Raw genomic sequence first — 22627 nt, 5'->3', positions numbered from 1 at the left:
AAAATTGCTCCGCTTCAGAGAATAAGTTCTATGATCATCCTAGCAATTTCGGATACGGGGAGAGGGGAGGAAAGACTGGTACCATCTGGATGCTGACTCTTGAGTGGAGGGGGGGGTGTGTGGGAGGGACAGTTGGCTCCCAGCAGTCAGCGAGCGGGAGAAGGAGCCGGCAGCTGCACTTGAAGGAACAGAAAGTAGCCCAGTTGCCAATAAACACTGGCCCGTGGGCTGTATTAATTAGGCTAATCAGCTTTATATCTATCACTTGATAGTGATTTTGATTCTGACAGCATTGGCTCTACTTGAAGGTGGGCCAGAAAATCAATCTAGTTGATTTAAGGACACCAAAGATACACCTGCTCCAGGCTTCTTTCCTGTCAGCCCACTCTGGTGCTTGGCATTCCCTCCTTTACAGTTAGAACGAAATGGTATCAAAACAATTCAAATTATCATCTGGAGAGAACCGTGCAAAAGAACAGGGGGAAAAACAGTAAAGTCAAGGAGTTGGGAGGATCCTCAAACCGACTCCCCGACTCCACTCTTCCCGGCGGAGTGACCCGGGGCAAAGGACTCAACTTCTCCAAGGCTCAGTCTCCTCAGCAGTAAGAAGAGGGAAATAAATCCTGCCCTGCCTATCCCTTGGGGTAGTAATGTGACCCAAGTGGTTATTGTATGTGAAAATGCTCTGCTAATACAAAAGCGCTCTGCAAGGGTCAGGGACTAGCGGTAGCATGGAGTTTTTGAAATAAAGTAACAGATTAGCTTGAGCTAATAGGACTCCTTTGGAATGTAGTGAGCAAGTCCTGGGGGGGGAAACACAAATTGGGCAAATTGTGATGGGTGGCAGCAGGAAGGAGAGAGAGGACTGAAGCAGGCTGGCTGATCATCTGAACCATCTGGAGAGGGTTTTAGGGGGAAAAAAGATTGGTGGGCTTCATCCCAAGAGCTTGAGATTTCAGTTGACTAGACACCCAGCCCAGCGAAAGCAGGATGGGGGAAGGGAGGGAGCTGCCAAGCAAGATGCAAAAGGGAGCAGACAGGGCTATAAAGAGAGAGGGGAAAGAAAATAATAGAACTCGGTTGCTCTGACACGTTTTCTTCCGAGCTGGCCTTGCTAGGAAACTAAGGGCTAAAATTAAGTTTTGAAATTTTTGGTTACTTTCCCTCCCAACCCACTCCCCTCCACTCTCCAATTCTAGAACATAAACTCCACGTTGATTGGGATTTTTCTCCCTTTGCTTCACTGCTGAATCCCAAGCACTCTGAACATTTCCTGGCACATGGTAATAATAAAAATTGCGTAAGTGAATATTAGTTGCCTGTGTTAACTGTTTCCCCCAACCATAGCTATAATTTAAAGCTGACTAACTTTGTTATTGCAGTTCTCAAGCTACTAAAAGGAGGGTTGTTGGACCACGTTTAGGAGGAAGGCCTTGACCTAGGTCACACAATGGTAGCTCTCACTTGTGGTAATTGCTACTTCCACAACCAACTTACATTCTTTGTTGGTGGCGTGTCAAGTTCTGTCTTCATGGTGTCTTATTTAGGTTCTTCTTCTCAAGCCCTGGGGCTACCCGACCAAGAACAGAATTCTTTTTAAAGTTGAGTTTCGTTGGTGACAGTAGTCCCCCCCCCCCCCCCGCTTATCCGTGGGGGATACATCCCAAGACCCCCCAGGGTCCCCAGAACTGCAGATAGTACTCAACCCTATACACACTATCTTTTCTCCTATCTACACACACCTATCATAAAGTTTAATTTATAAGTTAGGTACAGAAGAGATTCACAACAATAGTCCAGTCATAAAATAGTACAATTATAATATACTGTAATGAAAGTTCTGTGAGTGTGGCCTCTCTCTCAGAATATCTTATTGTACTGTGCTCACCCCTCTTGTGATGATGTGAGATGATACAATGATACAATGCCGATGTGACGGCATGAAGTGAGGTGAATGACGTAGGCATTGTGAGGCCGCAGTACTCTATCACTGACCTTCTGACAATCTGTCAGAAGGAGGATCATCTGTCCAGACAGTGGTTGACCATGGGTAACTGAAACCTTGGAAACTGAAACTGCAGATGAGTAGTCCTTTATAAATTACCTTTACCACAGGCATGCATTTATAGGAAAAAACACAGCGTATACAGTGTTCAGTTCTATCCTTGGTCTTAGGCATCCTCTGGGGATTGTGTACGTATTCCTCACAGATAATGGGGGGACTACGGTATAGCTTCAACATTTAGTTTGCTATGATCTCAGTCTAGGTGCTTTAAGACAGGAGAAACAGAATCAAGGATTAGATTGGGGCCACTTTACTTGGGAAATGGCAGCCAAAGATGGTGAGGGTGAAGAAACCATGGAAACGGGGTAAAAAAGATGCAGAGCAATATGTTGTGACGTGTCACCGCACTGGCTGCTGTTTCCTAACGGGCCTGGCAAAGACAAGGCAGGTGCTTGGTAGGTGTGTTGTCTGGCAGACAGGGCTCCTCTGGAAAGGCTTTAAGCAGAAGCCTTACTTCAGAGCAGTCCTTTGCCAGAAGGAAGAGGGGAGGATTTTTCGGCTCATATCCCTCCTGCCTCTCATTTCCTATCAGCCATCATTCCTATCAGTTACATCATTGAGAGGTAACTCTTTATATTTTCAGCCCTTGGCAGCCACCAAAGAAGACAATTGTGTGGCATTTCATCCAAATCTAGAGAGACGACTCAATGCAATAAGGCTTAGCATGTGGGTTCCAACTCGAACTCTAGCCAGCTCAGGAAGTTTAGCAAAGGCAATGGTTGCATTAGGGATACAACTGGGATGTTGGGGTTACCTTCAGCAAGAAGTAGTGGAGGAAATCAGAGAAGGTGCAGGAAGATTACATCTGATAGATACACTTGCTTTACAAAGTGGAAATTTTGTAAAAATGGAATCGTACATATTGTTCTAATACTTGTTTTATTTTAATGCCATAGTCATTTTTTCCCTGTCAGTATGTTGTGATCATTCTTTTTAACAAATGCCTCAGATTCCAGAGAATGCATATGCCATAATTTATTTTGTCATTTCCTTATTGATAGACATTCACATCGTTCCCAGTTCTCCACATTATAGTAATTATCCTGGAGCACTATGGGTGAGTCTCTTTGGAGGACATATTTAAAGTGCTAAAAATAATCTGAAAAGAAAGATCTTATTTGAAATCAGTCACCACACTTGTATGGAGCTTTACTGATCTGATCCTTGTGACTGCATTAATTATGCCCTATTGCATTTTGCCCAGGGTCAGGTATTTCTGATATTATGCCCATGACTGCAATGTGCTGGCTTCTCAGATGGAGGTCCGCCACATTGATAAGGCATGCTACCCTCCAGGGAGGCTCCTAACTCAGAGAGGAGATTACTTTCCATTTTTGCATATGTCCAAAGCCTTTCTATTTGAGTTATTTTGTCAGTGAATAAGTGCCTTGAATAAATAAAGAAATGAAATTCTATGCATTCTGACTTGCCCAGCATGGTCTTCCTAAGCGCTATCATCTAGGGAGATGTAATTAGTCAGGCAGTGGCCTAGGGGTAAGAAATTGGATAGGATACCAAATATTCCCTGACCAGGGGTTTGAAGTGTTCGTTGATAAGAAAAACACCACCGCATGGAAAATTTTACATATCTTCTATCTCAAGTTTCAGGCACACTTTGGAGGAAAACTCTTTTGCTTTGTGTTTTTATCTTGTTAATGCTCTGACTTCTTGATAGTTTTGAAGGTTATGACCCCTTATGGGGAACAACATGGACGCCACCTGCTTTTTCTCTTTTCCAGGCAGCGCATCCTCCTTAGTCTCCAGCACACTGCGACGGGCTCCCAAGACCATCACTCTGGTCTCCCTCCTCACTTACCCTAAAGGGGTTAACTACGGCATTTCTCAAATCTATAGTTTTTCTGACTATAAAAAACCCATCACTTTGCTGCAAAAGTCAAAGTCTTTATCCTAGTACCCTTTTGATTTCTTTCTCAGAGAATCTTAATAACATGGACATGTTATAAAATATAAATCAAATTCTACATGAAGCTATTTAAAAAATTGATCAGACCAAATAGAAGAGATAAAATTGTGAATGTAACTTAGCCCTTCAGGGTGTCTGACTAATAATGTTGAGTAAAGAATGCTTCTGCAATCTTTAGAAAAAAACCAAATATGACCACTGAACTTAGAACCAAAACAGTATGTTTTTATTTTATGTGATATTATTTAATATTTTTAATTTTTTAAATGTTTTATTTATTTTTGAGAGTGACAGTATGAGCAGGAGAGGGACAGAGAGAGAGGGGAACAGAAGATCTGAAGTGGGCTCTGGGCTAATAGCAGCCAGCCCAATGCCCAATGCGGGGCTTGAACTCACAAACTGTGTGATCATGACCTAAGCCGATGTCAGACATTTAAACAACTGAGACCCCAAGGCGCCCCACCATTTAAGTTTTTAACTCACATATCTTATACCACTGCATTGATTACTTACATTGACTACTAAGCCTGGAGAAGCAGTCAAAAATTTCAGCTGAACAACCATATTTGAGCTATGATATTCTAATAATGGAATACATTTTTGTGATTTTTAGTGATAAGACAACTTCATAAATTATAGACTATACCTCCCAGATTTGGTGATCTCTAAGATCAGGAAATGCCTACCACCTATCACATGATCAGCAGGAGTTCATACTATACCAGCTCAAAGCTAGAAAGTAAGGCATTTCCATTTGCTTGTGCAGGAGAAATTTCTCCTGTGATACAATTTCTAGGTGATACGTGTTTTGAAATGTTGAAAATAGTTTATTCAGCCGCATAAGGACCTTTGCAATCCTGAAGCTTCCAGAGACCCCAGGGTGGTAGTCATTTTCTTAGGCAAGGTTTCATATTAATTCTTAGACCGTACTAATGTGAAACGTGTACCCTGCCTGATACTCTTCTCAAAGTGGCCTTAAAAAGGCAATTTCATAATTCTTATTTGATTCTGAGTTAGTGGCAGAAAACAACAGAGAATGATAAGGGAGGTTTGGTGCTTCTGTAATTCCGTCCTTGCGGAGTCACCAGAGGCTGATTGCCTCCAGAAGGTGACAGCTGCTATCAGGCAGCCATCTCCCTACAGTCCCCTTCCTGTTTCCTGGTTCAAGTAACTGCTTCCTTCCTTAAACGAATCCTTTAACAAGGCCTTCAAAGATGTATATTTGGTTTGTTTCTAGTATTCTATTGAGAAGAATGCTGCAGTGAGTAACTTAGTATGTATGCCATTTTTTCCCCTTGATACAGGATCAAAGGATTGTTGGGAGTTGGTGCACTAAAGGGAGTAGGTTGGAAAGATAGGAAGTGAGATGTCAGAAAATAGAATGATAGAATTAAGATAATGAAGTTACTGATAATGACAAGGTCTGGAGCATGACTATGGGGTAATGACTGAGGTATGCTAAGAACAACGCCATTTGAGTGGGGGTATTAAAAAAAAAACAGAGAGACAATGGTGTTGGCAGGATCACCTACAATATTTATTAAAATCACCAAGAATTAAAAATAAAGAGAGAGATGATCAGACTATAGCTGATATCATTGAGAAACAAGAGCAAATGACCTATGTGTCAAAAGATGATGGCAAGAATGAACATTATTGGGTGAGCTAATCTGAAAACATGGGATTTGAAGCTGGGGAATTTTAGTGAGGGGAGTGAGAAAAGTCTGCAAGTGACAATGATAGCAAGGAGGTGGCCTTCCCCACCAGAGGCCCAGGTATACGACTGTGGGAGAAAAACAGCCGCTGCACATGATGGTTGCAGGGGAAGTAGTACCCTCAGGGAAGAGCCAGGTTTCTAGAGCAACGAGGTGAGTGAAATGTTCAGAGAAGACGTTGAGGATACAGGGAATTAGGCTGATAATGGCTGAATTCCAGAGGACACAACGGACGGATTTGTTTAACTACATAATGTTCACAAGCAGAACTTCTGCTCTAGTTTTTTCCATAATCTCCTTTTTGCCTGAAGTTCATCTTTTAGTAATTTTCTTAACAAAGGCTAATAGGAGCAATGTTACTTGGGTTTTTGCATATTAAAAATTCTTTGTCTCTTGGGGAGCCTGGGTGGCTCAGTTGGTTGAGCACCAGACTTCAGCTCAGGTCGTGGTCTCGCAGTCTATGGGTTCAAGCCCCACATCGAGCTCTGTGCTGACAGCTCAGAGCCTGGAGCCTGCTTCTGATTCTGTGTCTACCTCTCTCTCTGCCCCTACCCCATTCAGGCTCATCTCTCTCTGTCTCTCAAAAATAAATAAATGTTTAAAAATTTTTTAAAAAACTCTTTGTCTCTAGTTTATATACTTGAAAGGCAGTTTGGCTAGACTTAATCTCTTTGTGCCCATATTTGAGTATCATATATATGTTGCTCCAATGTTTTCTTATAATGAACATCACTGTATAGAAATGTAAGTCCAACCTGATAGTTCCCCTTTATAACTGACTTGATTATTTGTAACTTCCCATAAGGGATTATTGTTTTCTTTTTGTAGTCAGTAGCTATTCAAGTAAAATATCCTTGGATTATAATACAGTTTTTCAAGAGAAGAGTTGTCTTTTAATTGAGCAAAGTTTCCTTCAATTGTATCCTTAAATATTTATTTTGTTCCATCAATTTGGGGCCTTTTGGGGGGCATGGGTATCAATTATAAATTTTAGAAAATCTCCTTTACCTGTTTTCTGTGTCTATTATTTTGTTTCTAATCTTTTGACTCTATTTGTCATTTTATTTTATGTTTTCTCATTTCTTTCCTCTATATTTTTATCTTTTCTTAAGTTTACTTTTTTCTTACTTTCCTTCTAATTTTGTCTTTATTTCTTTTAAGGTTTTGGTTTTATCTACTGCTCTTTTCTGAATTCTTCTATTTCTCCTTTCACTATATCTTCCTTGAGTCCTTGCATTTCTGCTTTATGTTTTTGTTCCTTTACTTTCTTTTTTTAACTTTTAAAAAATGTTTTATTTATTTTTGAGAGAGAGAGAGACAGAGTACAAGCAGGGGAGGGGCAGAGAGAGGGGGAATCTTTGTTTTCTTTTTATAGGGGTGATTCCCTCATTTACTTTTCTAATTCAGGGGAAGATATTCCTTCAAAAATATATCTGCCATAGTGACATTTTCCTGATAGAGTGCTTCGCATGTTATGTTTTGCCCCCCCCCCCTTTTTGTTTACAGTTTCTTTATATTGGTGCTGTGTTACTTCCTTTCTTATCTCTCATCGTTGGATGAAATGTGTTTTTCCTGGACCAGCGACTTACAAGACTTTCCATAGGTGGGAGTAAGGATGGGTAGGAGCTGGTTTTTACTAGGTATGGGCTCTATTCTATTCTGCCACATGAACAGATTGCTCCCTGCACACATGGCTTCTCTGTGTCATTCTTTGTGCAGCATCACCTGCACTGTCATTCTGAATCCAACTGAGTACAAGGTCTTTTATTCCAGCATGGCTTGCCCCACATTCCCCACTCCCTTTTGCAGACAAAGGATAAAATTTCTTCAACTCAGGATGTGTTCCTTACCTTTACGGGTTACATGTTTGCTAGCAGTGTCTAGCTGGGCCTCCTTGCTGTTGAAATCTATCTTTGTGTTTTTATTCTCTCTACTTTCTCCCATACAGTTTCTACTCAACTTCAGCTGCTTTTCCAACTCCTATACATGCTTTAGAATCTGGGCAGTATGCTAGTGCCCTAGGTTGCAAAAAAGAAAAAAAAAGGGTTTGTGGATTTTGCGGGGGGGGGTGGTTAGTGTAGGTTGTTAGTCTTTGTAGCTCTTAAATGATTTCCAAAGATAGAAAGAGAAAATGCTAATAAAGCTAGTCCTGTTCATACCAAGAGTTCTCTCTAATTCCTTGGAATAATGATACCACATTTTACAGATAATCAGAAACTCACGTGTGTGGTTTGAATTCTCTCCTAACGATATTCAAAATTATGGATTTTTAGGATAGTATTAATAGTCCTTTAAGATTACTTAGTCAACTATTAATAAAATGTACAACAGCCTACCAAAACTAGGGGTGACTCAGATCTCTTGGCTAGACCTTTACTAAAGCCTTAGAATCACAATATGCTGGAAATTTCAAGACCCCAAGAGACAGACTAATTAAGGGTTTATATTATTCATTTGCTCTGTATAAATACTATGGAAAGCAGTATTCAGGTATTTCCCATACTACTTTTAGTTTGCCTCAAGGTCAGTGTCTACAATTATCTGAGTTGATTGGGTACTGAGCTGGCATTGCTGGCACTGAATTGGGGACAGAAGTCCATTCTTTGCAGCCAAAAGTGTCTGCTTGTCTAGCTGGATTTATTTCATATGGGGATGATGTCAGAGTATTTCTGGTCCTGTAAAGTATTTACCTAAAACAGAAACTCACTGATTAATTTTGATTATGACAATGACAATATAGTTAGGTACATGACTGAATAGTTCTTGAGATGTCTGGACTATATTCAAGGAGCATATATACAGTTGAATTTCTACTCCAAGTTTTTGTTACTGATAGTTGCCCTCAGGCATGATTGCAGTAGTTTCAGGAAAGAGAGCCGTGTAGACAGACATTTAGGACAATTTTGTGACTCATATGCCACTTCTCAAATTCTAATTAAATTGTGTCTTTGATAGTATAGTTTCTTTTCTAGTCTATGAAATTAAATTCTTCTTGCCACAAGCTGCACAGAGAGGAGAGTTGCTTGGTAGTTCAAACACATCCTGAGGTTTGCGTGCCAAAAGCAGCTGCAGAAATGTAAAGGATGGTTCGTATTCATCAAAATCTGTGTCTTTGGAAACGTGGACTTTCTATCTACCAAAATAGAAGAGCAACTTCCCAAGATCTAGAATTCTATTAAGCCCAGTTGCCATTAGCTCACTCACAAGCCTGGTTTGAGCCTGAGATCTTCATTTCCTGAAACAAAAGCCCTTCCTTTTCCCTGTGGTTTCAAGCTTGGTATATTCAGGTGTTTCATCAGAGCAGCAAGAAAGTGTATTCTCTTGGGCCACTGCATGTGTAGTAAGTGCCTCTGAGAGCCCTTTCAATTCCCAAAAGTCGTTGACTTCACAACGTCTCTTTAACTAGTTCCTTTAATCTAGCCTTCTGACTGCATTAAAACCCAGCTGTACAGTGTGTTTTGTCTTTGTCCAACCTGGTGATGGTTAAGGGCACAGGTATGAAAAATGCTGACAGCCATGACAACTTTCATCCTTACACCAGGAAAAATATTGTACACAGCTCAGATCACAAGCTTGCCTGTTGAATGATGCAAGGAGGATCAGACTTCTCCTCTGTCTTGAGTTAGTATTGAAGCATTCCCTCCCGCCCCACTCCATTGTTGGTGCCCCTACTAAACACCCATGTTTATGCCTAACTCCTCAAACTCCTTGCTGGCAGCTCTCCCTTAAAAACTTCCTGTGTTTCAACGGACCAGGGTCAATTAGGTCACCTGCTGCATTCCATTCCATCCATTTGGCACGTGGGCTGTGGATCTTAAAATAAAATAAATATCTTTATATTGTTAAGTGTGTGTGTGTGTGTGTCACAGTGGTTTGCAAACTTTCTTTCTTACATCTGGAAATTCAGTATGTAAAGGAAATAAAAGAGCAGCCAGCTGAGAATGAAAGGGGACTGAGAATGAAAAAAGCATCCCCCCCCACCTTAGAATGCAGCCTATTTGAAGCCCCTTTTGATTCATAGCCAATTTTTGTAAATAGTGCATGGGTATATGAAAAGGAGATGTAGTCTTATTCTCTCTCACAACTATGTATATATGTATAGACATGTATATAATCTACCTTATTAATTATGTTACTTAGAGCTTTTCTATCTTTACTTATTTTATTATTTTTTAGCTCTTGATCTGTTCTACATAAGAGGTAAATTAATTAGTCATATTTCCTGTTGATTTCTCCTTGGATCTGCTATTGTTTTTCCTTTATAAATTTTAAGTGCTATGCAATTTGGTGTATAGATATTTAGAAGTGTGAGATCTTAATTTTAGACTCATGCTTTATTGTTATAAAGTGTCTGTCTTTGTCTCATTTAATGCTTTTTCCCTGAATTAAGCTTTGTTAAAGGTAAAATTTTGATATTGGCTTCATTTGCTTAGTATACCCTCATCTATGCTTTTATTTTCAGTCTAAATCACTTTGCTTTCATTATCTTATGTATACAGCATAGAGTTGGGATTTGACTTGATATTCCATTTGAGAAAAAATTTTAATTAATTGGTAAGTTTAGTCTTTTTATATTTATTGAAATGTAAATTATGTTTTATTTTAGTCCACCTATCATATTTTGGTTATGCTTTTAGTTTATATTGTTCATTTAACTTTTTGTCACTATAGGGCCTATGTACTCTTTGGTATGCATGTTTTTGAATTTGAAAGGCTTGCATTTTTATTCCAGTGGATATCTTAATAACTTTATAACTATATATTTTTTAGATATTATTCAAAGCAGTAAGCAGTCTATTTCTTGCTCCTCTTCTCTCATTCCTGAGTTACATTATTTCTGTAACGCTTACCGTGTTTCTCTTCTCTCTCAACTTCTATTGGTTGTTTCATTGCTACATTGTCAGGATTTACAATTTACTCTGTGTTCTATGACCATAATTCTCATATTTGTTTTAGACTTAATTCTATAGTTAAACGGATTCAAGGATCATTGTCAGGTTTTTTTTTTTGTTGTTGTTGCTTTGTTTTTTTGGTGGGGTTTGTTTGTTTGTTTTGATCCTAAATTCATCTCTTGTTTGGCTGAAGTTCATTCTCTACTACTGCCTTACATAAGGGTTCATGAAAACCATATTGCATGCAAGTTCAAAAATGTTGTATATCAGATTTGTATTTAAACAAACTTCTTTGTTATAAAATTCTTGGGTATAAAATCTTTGGGGTCACATTTTGATCTTTTTTCCCTTTACAAATGTCTTGATCATTTTTACCTAGTTACCCAAAAGATTTTCATTAGCTTTGAAATCCAACAGCCTTTCTACTATAGGTCTTAGTTTGACTATTTATTCTGTGCCATTTTTTTCCTTTGGGTTATTATATGTACTTATGTTTATAGTTTGGGTTTTCTTTTATTTCCGAAAAGTGTCTCAAAATATTTATCTAAGTTTTTTTTTCTGCTTCAATATCTAGATTCTTTTCTTGGTTTTATTCCTTGATTATGCATACGTTGGATTTCTTTTGTTTCTCTTCCATATATATAATCTTCTCTCTAATCCTTGCTGACCATTTCCATTTCATTCTATTTGCTTTTCTTAATCTGGTATTCTATGACTCTTTAAAAATGCTTTATTTTTTTATTTTTGTCCTTAACAAATGTTTATTCTTCTTTGTGCTGTTTCCAAGTTTGCCTTCATTTCTGAAATAGTTTAATACTTTTCCTCCTTCTCCTTCAATTTATGTTTAAGCTCTTATAGTGGTTTTGCTTCATTCTTAAAACTTTCAAGTAAACAGAGTTAAGAAAGTTGAGTTAATCATACTTATCAGTTCAGGCCACATTATCATAATTGATCATGCAAGGTTAGTGTTATTATTTTCCTTTTTATTTCTATTCCTATCCTTCAGATAGGCAACCATTCACATGTGGTAGATGTGCATCTTTTTATGTGTTTTTATAAAATGTCTATTTTTATGTATATACTTTCTAATGTACATACATGATGTCGATCATACATCTATTTTTTTTTTCTACTTAGCACGATGTAGGGTCTGTGCACGTTGCTTTGTGGCCTTCCAATCAGTTGTTTCTAACTGAGGTATCATGGTGGATGTGCTCTCCCATTGTTTACCTATTTACTCTCTTGGTGATAAACACTAGAGTGCTTCCAACTCCTCCACCACAAATAGCCCTGCTTAGTCCATTTGGGCTGCTGTAGCAAAATACCATGAGCTGGGAAGCTTATAAAGAACATATTTCTTTCTTTCTTACAGTTCTGGAAGCTGGAAGTCCAAGATCAGAGTGCCAGCCCAACTGGGTTCTGACGAGACCCTCTTATTAGAAGAAAAGTTATACCTTTAGCCTTTAAAAATTACGGCTATAGGTTTGGTTAAAACTTTCTTTTGCTTAATGGCAAGTTTTTCAGATGAAATTTTTAAGCTGGCGTTTTTTCCTGTTCCCTTCTTTTCTCACGGTGTCTTTGCATGCTGGTTCCTTCCTGATTGATTTCTCATCTTTGAAGCAGGCGAGGTTTCTCAGGTTTCCAAGACATACTACTCACAGAAGGTTTGTGCTGAGGAGGGGCCAGGACCAGGAGCCAGCCCAACGAAGTCCTTAGGATACGAAGGTTGTGCATGAGTGCCCTTGACTCCTTCTTCCAAGAGGCCGGCAGTTACAGGGCTGCTCACATTGCTGTCTCTTGTCGTCTTGCCTCACCCACAGAAGGCGCCCTGCGCACATGGCAAGTCTGAGCATTCCTCCGTCATCGGTTCCTTCCCTCCCTCTCTTTTATAATAAATCAGGTCCATGGAAGAGCCACTGCTGCCAACCCATATAGTACTTGATTCGCTGCTTCAAATGCATGATTCTTGGTTTTGCCCCTAAGGTAAGCCACTTAATTGTGTGAAAGTGTGCTTTCTTGTTTTCTGAGATCGATAGCCATCGACATCTTTTATCAGATTCGTTAAGCCTCAGTCACATGCATACCTTTGAAGAGGCCGAATTCAGTTCTACCTGAATCATACGGACTGAATATGGCAAAAGGGCACTTGCCCAAATAAAATCATTGTGCTGATTTCAGAAAGGTATAATGCATGCTGAACAGGAAAGCGGGGCGGGGGAGGGGGGGAGGGTTCGAATCACTTGTTGCATCAACAAATGCATCTTTTGAAACATTTCTCCTTTCCCATACGTCTTGCAGTACAGGCACTCATGGATTTCATAGCAGCAGCTTCCTATCTAATCTTCTTGCCCCTCATCCACCCTCAAGTACTTTCTAGGCCTTGCCATCACATTACTCTTCTCAAAGCATTGTGTTGACCATTTCACCCTCCAACTCAAACTCTCTCAGGAGCTTTCTCCTGACCCCCACATTCCTCGGTTTGGCGTTCAGAATCTTCCGCGGTCTGGCTCCCACAGATTTTTCCAGGCACTTGTTCCGCGTGGCAGCGAATCTGCAGTGCCCACACACTGCACACATCACACGTTTTCCTTAAGATGCCTTTGTTCTATTGTGTCTTCTACCCCGCCACCATTTCTCTCATCCTGAGTCTGATCTCAGATGATGGGCCAGAAACTACTATATCTGTCCCTAATATCTGTTCTCTTTTTCTTTAGGGTCAGAACTATTTAGCGGGGCACATGGCGACTCAGTAGAAATGATATGTGGGTGGCTCTGTTGGTTGAGACTCCAACTCTCGATTTTGGCTAAGGTCATGATCTCACAGTTCATGAGTTCGAGCCCTACATCGGACTCTGTTGGTAGTATAGAGTGTGCTTCAGATTCTCTCTCTCTCTCTGTCTCTCTCAGATTCTCTCTCTCTCTCAAAATAAATAAATAAACTTAAAAAAAAGTGTTAAGTTCTGACCAATAAGGGGTAAGTGTAGTGATGTTATACAACTTGTGCAAGGTTGTAGAGGGGTGCGGCCTTTTCTGCTGGCTGGAAATAAGCATGTGACAGCTGAAGCTTGAACAGCCATTATGGGTCATAAGGTAGAAGCTGCATTTTCAAGATGGCAAAGCCACATGATAGAGAGAGCCTGTGTCTGTGTTGATCAGAGAGCCACCATACCAACGCGGAACCGTCTACACTTACATAAGAGGAATGCATTTTATTTGATTTAAGCTACTGCTATTTTGAGTTTTTAACTGCTACAGACACCAATCCCCCCATTAAAATACATTGTTTAGGATAATTTTCTTGTGGCCAATGATAGGAATCCATTGAAAATCTAAGCAAAATGGCAGGATTAAGCATACAAGGATTTGTCACAGAACCTACGAGTAGAAATGAAGAACGTCTCAGAAATAGACTGGAGCCCGGGATTGTGGGGAGTCCAAGAAGTCCTCTCATTGTGTCTCACCTCTTCTTCTCTTCTCTCTTACTGCAGGCTTTTACATACCTGGCATAGAAAGTAATAAATAAATATATGTTCAATAGATAGCAATTTGGGTATCTATAGATATGAAGCCAATTACCAAAACTTTCCCTTATGTGTATGTAGCTTGTTAAAGTGACTCTTTTGATGAGAACCATACTTTTTCGAGTCTAAGCTCTTCTGTTACCTTTTTCTCTCAGCTTTCTGATTTTTTGCAGTTGTTTATTCCAACATTAAAAAAAAGGCCTGAAATGCACAGCTGTCCATAACTGATCTAATAAAAGACACTTTTGAGACAGCTCTGCTTTTGTACAGGAGTTGCAGAAGCCAGTTTTTGTGGGAATGCAAACACTGGTTCGCAAATAATTATTTTGCTAGACAAGGAAATGATTGATTATTTTTGGTACATTTTCTCCTGTAAACAGCTCTTTCTTTTTCTCTTTCTTTCTTTCTTTCTTTCTTTTTTTCTTCCACTTTGCATCTTTATTATTTACTGTCTGGGTTCCTGCTTTTACCTAGGTTTTTTGCCCTTGAGCATTTCTTATGTTATCAGCTTAGTGATATGTTTGATAAGATGTTTTATATATTTGATCTAGCACTTTGAGTTGCTTTTGGTGGTGAATCAGCCAGTCTCTAGTCTGCCATACTGCTGGACATGGAGTCTGGTATGCTTTTTAGAGTTTTAACTTCATTCGTTTGTAAGATATTACCCTGTATTCTGAAGACCATGGCTCTAACTTTGGTGATCCAAGCTCCCCGTTGGTAAGAATGAAGACTACCTTTCTACCTTTGTCAAATTGTTTTTTTTGTAAAAGTCTTGTGAGATGATTAGTGTAAAGTTTGTTTTAAACTGGAAAGTACCCTGTACATATACATTTTCTAGACTTGGAAAAACAAAAGAGGCAAATGAGCAATAAAAAGTGGTAACTAATGACTTGTTCAATCTAAAATTTCTAGATACTTGCATTTGTCTCTTTCATTTTCTGACCTCAGGTATGGATGGGAAAGTTTCAAGATTTCTCTAAAAAATACAATATTATCTTACACATTTGACATTGTGTAATTTATTTTTTAATGAAAGAGACAGAAGGCACTGCAAAATCTATCATCATGTTTTTAAAGTTTGTGAAGTGTCTGTCTCTTTAATAGATGGGTGAGCCATCTAACCTAGGATGCCTACAACACTTTATAGATTTTGTAGGCTGAGACTCCGAGTGTCTCACACTTTACAACACACCTTGGTCTCTGTGCTGCAAGGACACTGAAGTGTTATTACAGGTAACTACTCATATGGCTCTTCTCATTCTGAAACTGTGCCGCCAGGTTAAGTATGTGAGGGGCAACACCTCTGAGGACATTCCAAAGAGCCTCTTGGATGGTAGGCAATTTGCAAATGGACTAGCCTGGGACTCAGGCATAAGGCTGCTGCTTACTATTTCCTGTAGATGCTTGATGTCTTAACTCCTATGCAGAAGAGATCACAGGGCCTGTCCTTTCAACATTTATATGCCAGACAATGTGTCGGTATGTATGTCATTTACTCATCTGCATCTATTGAGCCAGTTCTCCTACGTGTCAGGCCTTGTGCTTGTTCTCAAGAAGCTCATAGTTATTAGGAAAATAGCCAAAACCACAATTACCATTCTATGTGATAACTGCTAGAAAGAGACAAGGTCCTATGGGAGCACAGTTAAGAGCACCTAACCCGTACTGGGGTGGGGTAGGGCTACATGGCAAGCAACAGAGAAGGGTTCACTGGAGAGCTTGATGCTTAGTCAGAATAATGGAGGATAAGCAGGAATTAGTTAGGCGAGAAAAAGATGGAGGGTCAGGACATAACAAGACAAAGGAGTAGCGTATGTAAACATGACATGTATGAGAGAGTATGACAAGAATGGAGAACTCAAGTAGTTTGCTGTATGTGGAGTTTACTCATTCCACCTAGTTACAATTATGCTTGTCTCCCTCGCTATGTCTGAGTTCTTGTGGCGAAGACTGTGTGTAATGGTTTCTTTGTCCCCACGTCCAGCAGTAGGCACAGAGATGGAGCACAGTAAATAATGAATAATAGTATTCATTCAGGACATGGCGTGAATGGCAGGGGGTAAGGGAGAATAGTTAGGAAGAAGGTTAATGGAAGAAGCTTATTGTCTAGTGTCAGTGAATAGGAAATGGGATAGGTTTAAGAATGACTTGGGAATTAGAATGGATAAGACTTGCTATATTGGTGAAAGTGAATAATGACTTTTCAGGTTTCTGTTTGGATGCTACACGGATGGTAACAGTAATAATGTTGTTAATAATAATAGCTAATATTCATTAGACATTCTGCATCATCCAGTATACCATTTTACATGTACTAACCCCTTTAATCTCTCACGACTCAGAGAGATATATACTCTTATTATCCCCATGAGAAAATTGGGACTATTAGAGACCAACTTGACCAAAGTCACCCAGCTAGCGATAATGATTTCCATCCCAGAAATTCTGATTGCTATAGTCATACACATAATCTACCCTTCCTTACTGCCTCTAACAGATGTGATCAGTATTAAGAATGATGGTCCTATTCAGTATATCTATCACATAACTTGCATGTCTTTTACTAAATACAGAGACACATATGGTGATCGCCTCTTATTGATCAGATTTTGGGAGCTTGGTTCTGGTTTTTCACTTTTCCTACCTGGAGAATTTAAAGTGCGGTGGAAGTTTGATAAAAGAGTTGACACAAAAAAATGAGAGAAGGCGGGTACAGAAGGGACATTCTCGAACGCTCAAGCTGCTGTTCAAACGATGGAATCTGGTTCTATCAGACTTCCTCTGCTCCCATCCCTAGTCATACCCACACGCACACGTTGTAAGATATACATGGACGCCAAGTTTCAGGTTGGTTCTAGTAGTCCTCAGCTCACATCGTAGGTTCATTTCCCACCTCCTGGACCGTCCAACACGAAGTTAACTCGAGGCCTCCCATCCAGCCCAGGGAAGCTTGGCTCCGAGCCGCGGGTGCTCGTTCCCAGGGCAACCGCCCGCGGAGGCACCTGGGGCACGCTCCCCGGCACCTGCGAAGAGCCCCGCCTGGCGCCAGGGGGCGCGGGAGCGCGTCGACTCCTCCCGCCCCACGCCAGCCCCACGCCAGCCCCGCCCCCGCCCCGCCCCGCCCCCAGTCCCGCCTTCCCTCCACCGGGCCCGGCCGCTCCCGGCTCCGGGCTCCGCTCCCGGCGCAGGCGCAGTCCCGCTCTCCTTCGGCGGCTCCCAGCGCAGTGCGCCCACCTCGGCTGAGTGTAGCGGCGTCGACCGGCCAGCACTCCTCTTCCTCCTCTCGCTGCCTCAGGGCAGGCTCTGTACAGCGCTGCGAGCGCCCCTGAGCGCAGGCAGCGACCGCGGTGGTTTCGTCAGGTGAGTGCAGCCGCGGGAGGGAGAGGCCCCGGACTCGGAGTACCGCCCCCCTCGGCGCCCGCGCGCCCGCCTCCCTCCCGCGAGCCGGCCTGGAGGGGCGGCCGCGGCAGGTGCAAGTGCGGGCGCGGCGCGCGACGACCTGGCCCGGCCGCCCCGGCCCGGCAGGCGCGCTCCCCCATCCCGGCACGCGGGCTCGGGGAACCCCGGTGGAGGCGGCGGCGGGGTGTCGGCGCCTCGGGGAGGCTGGGGCCGCTGGGGCGTCGGGCGGCGGCTTCTCCCCCGCCCCCCGGACCCGGGCGCGTTACTCATTAACTGCGCGGTCCCGAGCGCCCGCCGCTGTGAGCCGGAATCCCGGTTACCTGCCGGCCGGGCGCGCGCGGCGGGGAGCTGGCGACCTGCGGGCGCGGAGGGGGTGAGGGTCTAAGAGAGTTCTCGAACAAGTGTGCAGCCCCGTGCTGCGCGGGACCTGGAGCAGGGTGAAGCCGTCGGCTTGGACCCGGGGTCGCAGTAAAAGACAAGCGAGGCTCCGTGCCGAGGCGTAGAGGTCATCCTCGGCAGGTTTCGGCGAAACCTGGGGGGCCGGAGCGAGCGCCCGGAGTCGCGCGCCTTAGGGTGGCAGCGCATTTCAGCCTGACTTTTGTTTCGGGGAGTTGAGGAGAGCTGCACCGACGTAATTGTAATTACACTGCCCTTCCAGCGTGGACAACTCTCTGACCGCCCTGGGACCAGCCGCCTCTAATGGACTGTGGAAGTGATGATCTTAGGCGGAATCTGCCGCACGTGAAGAGTTGCCAGTTGTTATGGGATTAAGAAAACAAATCTGTAATGGCTAAAGGGTAAGGTCTTGAAAATTAAGAATGCTGACTTAATCCTGGGCCCTAAGAAGTAGACAGTTTAGTTTCGTGGAAATAGAGCATATTCTGAGGCTACCTGTTTCACACTCCTCTGTTTCCCCTCCAACTCCTTTCAGTGGAGGAAAAAAGCCCTGTAATCGTTTCCCGTGGAATGATTACATAATTGGAGGAGACCCATAAGCGGATTAAAACAAAACTGTTCTATTGTAAATCTATGGAAAGACCCAGTTTCTGTTCAGCATCCTGCTCCTTAATTTTGTTGTCGTAGGGTTTTTGTAAAATGGTGGATGACAAATCAAGGAGAAAAGAGGCAGAATAGATTTGTAGACTGATCACAGTAAATATTTGATATTGTTAAATATTCTACCAGTTTTATGGGGCCTTGTTCTGTTAACATTTGTTATTTATTTACTAGTACTGTGCATTTTGATAGGACTTTTCATGTTTGGACAGACATTGAATCCCAACTGTGGTTTATGTGATCTAATCCTAAAGCCCCTGTGGAATTTATAGAAGTTTGTTTAGCAGTTCTACAAGTTTGCTACAACAGTGCATTTCTTACTACTGGAAGAAACGCTTTTTAATTTTTTCTTTTTCCACTGCAGTAAAGTTATGTATCAGTCCATACCTTTGTTAACCAAAGTGGAAGCTTTAATGTAACTCTTCCTTGTGTGTTTGGCAAGCAGTTAAGCTGTGGTATTGAAGTCCTCTGACTTTTCACTAGGATGGACATTGGCTGTTCAGCTACTGGTTTCTAATTAGATCCAGTTGTACTTTTTGAATTAGTATAGTTATGCATATGCTTCCTTTAATATGCTTCCTTTAACAGATTCCTTTAGTATGTTTTTCCTATAATTTTCTCTAAACTCTCAGTTCGTCACAACACACACCGACATTCCACAGATAATTTTTACAATGCAAGGTTTCTTAGAAATCAAGGTCCCCATCAATTTTTAATAGGCAGAACAAAAACTTGTAGATTACGGTAGTTTTGCATGTATTGTACTTAGTATACCTTTTTCTTTTTCCCTTCCTGAGAGGGACTCACCGAACCAGTTAGTTAGCTAGCGAAATGAAAAATTATTAATCTGTTTTAAAGTTTTAGCTTCATTACTTACCATGCATGTGACCTTGAGTAAATCATGTAATCTTTCTGAGCTTATTTTCTCCATTTGTAAATGGGATAGAGTGAATTTGCTAGCTTTCAACTATTTTCATCTATTTATTTTTAAATACATTTTTAATTTATTCATTGAAATAATCTCTACCCCCAACTGGGGGCTCAAACTCACAATCCCCGAGATCAAGAATTTCGCTGTCTTCCAACTGAGCCAGCCAGGTGCCCCTGGACTGTTTTTGATTTAGTTCAACCTGATATGAATATCGTAATGGTGGGATGAGAATTAAATGGGATGTTCCATGTGAGGTGGGGGGGAAAGGAACAGATACTAGCTTGGTAGTGGGCCATACACTGTGCTTGTTGACTTTTATTACCTTGATTCCTTTGGTTCTCAGGACATTCCTGGGATGTAGATGGTATCACCACATTATACAGATCGGGAAATGGAGGCTCAGAGAGGCGAAATAACTTGCCTGTGGTTACTTAGTTGTTAGTGGTCCTACAGGTCATTAGTGGCAGAGCCAGGATTAAAAACTCAGTGTGACTGCCCAAAATGGAACTCCTAACATGCTTTCTCTTTCCATTCCTTTCTATATCTTCTGTGGAAGAGTTTCATAATTATTGGGAGACCTCAAATAAAAGGTGTTAATGTCATTTGTATTTCTGGCTAAAAAGTATCCAGGTTTTTTGGTGATGGTGATACCACTATTGCTACTATTAATATTGAAATTATAACTTACTCTGTGTCAGCTTCTGGTGTAAACAATATACCAAGTCACTTACTCTTATAGTGACTCAGTGACTTAGGAGTTAGCTAATACTTTATCCCATTTTCTTTTCTTTTTTTTTTTTTTTAGAAAGTATGCAAGTGAGGAAGAGGGGAAAGTGGGGGAGAGAGAGGGGAATAGAGAAAATCCCAAGCAGGCTCCATGCTCAGCAGAGAGCCTGATTTGGGGCTCGATCCCATGGGATCATGACCTGAGCCTAAATCAAGAGTTGGACACTCAACTGAGCCACCCAGGCACTCCTGCTTTATCCCACTTTATAGTTGAGAAGATTGAGACCCTGAGAGATTATGTAGCTTGCTTAAGGTCACACAGTTAATTAAATCATAGGACTAGATGAGAAATCAGGCAGTTTAAGCACTAAGAGCAGTGCTCTTAATCACTTTGCTCTGCTACTTCATGTGTAGGTTGTAATGCTGAAGAACTGTTTTTAATTAAGTTTTTATGTGATACTTAATATTAGTATAATAAGTAATTCTTTATGTGTCACCAGAGATTTTTAAATCAAATATTCATTGAGCATCTACTGTGCAAGTCACAGTGGGGGTTAAAGGAAAGTATTCATGGAGCGTGAAAGCCAGACCTTATAATCATTCCCATATCTTTTATAAGTTCCTCAAAATTTGGAAGGCATATGTGTCTCTCATATATGTGTTATTGTTCTAATTTTTTTCTTGGTATTTGTTTAATTTTTGAGATAGAGCCAGAATGTGAGCAGGGGAGGGGCAGAGAGAGAGAGAGGGAGACACAGAATCTGTAGCAGGCTCCAGGCTCCGAGCTGTCAGCACAGAGCTGGACGCGGGGCTTGAACTCAAGAACGAGGTGAGCCACCCAGGTGCCCTGTTGTTGTAATTTTAATGAGTGCCAAAGAACACAAAGTGCTATAACAGTTGGAGAGTGGAGGGGCGCCTGGGTGGCTTAGTCGGTTAAGTGTCCGACTTTCGCTTAGGTCATGATCTTGCGGTTTGTGGGTTTGAGCCCCGCGTCGGGCTCTGTGCTGACTGCCAGCTCAGAGCCTGGAGCCTGTTTCAGAGTCTGTGACTCCCTCTCTCTCTGACCCTCCCCTGCTCACGCTGTCTCTCTCTCTCTCGCTCTCTCTCCTAGAAATAAGTAAAAAACATTAAAAAAAAAAAAAAGAAATGTAACTGCTACAAACTCTGACTAATTAAATCTATTTAAAAAAAAAAAAGAGTTGGAGAGTGGGGAGAAAGGATGAGTTGTGGGTAGAGATACTGTGTCTTGAGGTAAAGAGGGAAAGCTTTCAGGGTATTCTGAGGGGGTATGCTTTTTTAACTGCAAAAGCTTTGTCTCATGCAGAGTTTCGGTTAAGGTATAGTTCAGTAAAGGATAGTAACTTGGTTACTAAATTACTTAAGCACATTTGATATTTAAAAATAAAATAACTGAACTTTTGAAAACTCCTTGCTAGCTAATTTCTCCTTTTCTTTACTGATCTCCTTAGAGATTTTTTTTTTTTTGGCCAGGTAGTACCTTTTTTTCCTCTCTTTTATTCTTCCAGAGCACTGGGTACATGCCTCTATTTTGATATTGATTAGTTTTGGGATTCATACTGTCTTGTAAATTTTGTTGACAGTGAGTTCTCTTTCTCTAGTGTGCATGTGCTTTGAAAGCAGGACTTAAGTCATCCTACCCCATGTTGTAGTGTTTGCAGTGGGCCTGGAACCTTTAGGTAGTGGGCTGTGTTTGGTGATGGGTGTCAGTGGAGAAATGCCAGGATGTATTGAAATTGACCTAGCAGTAGTAATGGAAATGTGTTCAGAGTTAAAACTGTGTGGGCAAAGGGAAGAAGGAGAGGGATGTTCCAACAGGCAGCATTAACTTGCTATCTTTGTTTTTCCTCTTCGGCTTTCCCTCTCAGTTTACAACAAACGAGGTAGTTTCATAAGCTTCAGTTGTATCTAGTCATGGTTAGAAAAAAGTGATTTAGCTTAGAATATCAGCAACACAGAATTAGATAGCTATAGCCATAAGCTGAGATTACTTAGGGGAAAAGAATGAAAATTTCTGTAGTTAACAACAGAGTTGTAAACATAAGCATAATGGAAGCTGATAGAATTCTACATATATGAATTGACAATCTAGTATAAAGAAAATCTGTGCAAGAATACGAGAGTACTTTAGACGCTTAAAGGAGCATATGAATGATAGCCTTGAACCAATTAAGTGAATTGTAATTTGATGTTTCCAGATAACAGTATTGAGTATTTATTTTGGGGCACCTGGTTGACAAATCAGGGTAAAATACAAAAAATGCAAGCCAAATAAATTCAAAAAACAGTAAGTAAATATGCATTAATTTCCTGTTAGGAAGAGAATTATATTTGAACTCTATACATCAGAAAAAAACCTTGTTTTCCCTTTTCTTCCTTT

At 41.1% G+C, this 22627-nt stretch overlaps 1 protein-coding gene and 1 long non-coding RNA gene across 3 annotated transcripts in view; one reads left to right on the top strand and one right to left on the bottom strand.

The window, feature by feature from the left end:
- Window positions 1-13780: 13780 nt before the first annotated feature.
- Window positions 13781-17090, bottom strand: LOC120240817. The gene is made up of 2 exons (XR_005530728.1): window positions 16762-17090; window positions 13781-14096 (listed from the first exon to the last, which is right to left on the bottom strand). It is a non-coding gene; the product is annotated as an uncharacterized LOC120240817 (long non-coding RNA).
- Window positions 17091-17302: 212 nt separating this feature from the next.
- The window catches only part of LOC120240815 (RAB3A interacting protein), a 52573-nt gene continuing 47248 nt past the window's right edge, over window positions 17303-22627 (top strand). Inside the window, exons 1-2 of one of the 2 annotated variants that reach the window (XM_039245654.1) lie at window positions 17395-17477; window positions 18175-18313. In XM_039245654.1, coding sequence (XP_039101585.1) covers window positions 18303-18313 — 11 coding nt within the window. In that variant the 5' untranslated portion in view covers window positions 17395-17477; window positions 18175-18302. Of the gene's footprint in view, window positions 17478-18174; window positions 18314-22627 lie in introns of both variants that reach the window. The other variant, XM_039245656.1, reaches the window with a different exon arrangement.

This window comes from Hyaena hyaena, unplaced genomic scaffold (assembly GCF_003009895.1).
Source record: "Hyaena hyaena isolate Hyena2069 unplaced genomic scaffold, ASM300989v1 scaffold_262, whole genome shotgun sequence".
Lineage (NCBI taxonomy): Eukaryota > Metazoa > Chordata > Mammalia > Carnivora > Hyaenidae > Hyaena > Hyaena hyaena.
The sequence above is the reverse complement of the archived record's forward strand: the minus strand, read 5'-3'. Positions and strand labels throughout refer to the sequence as shown.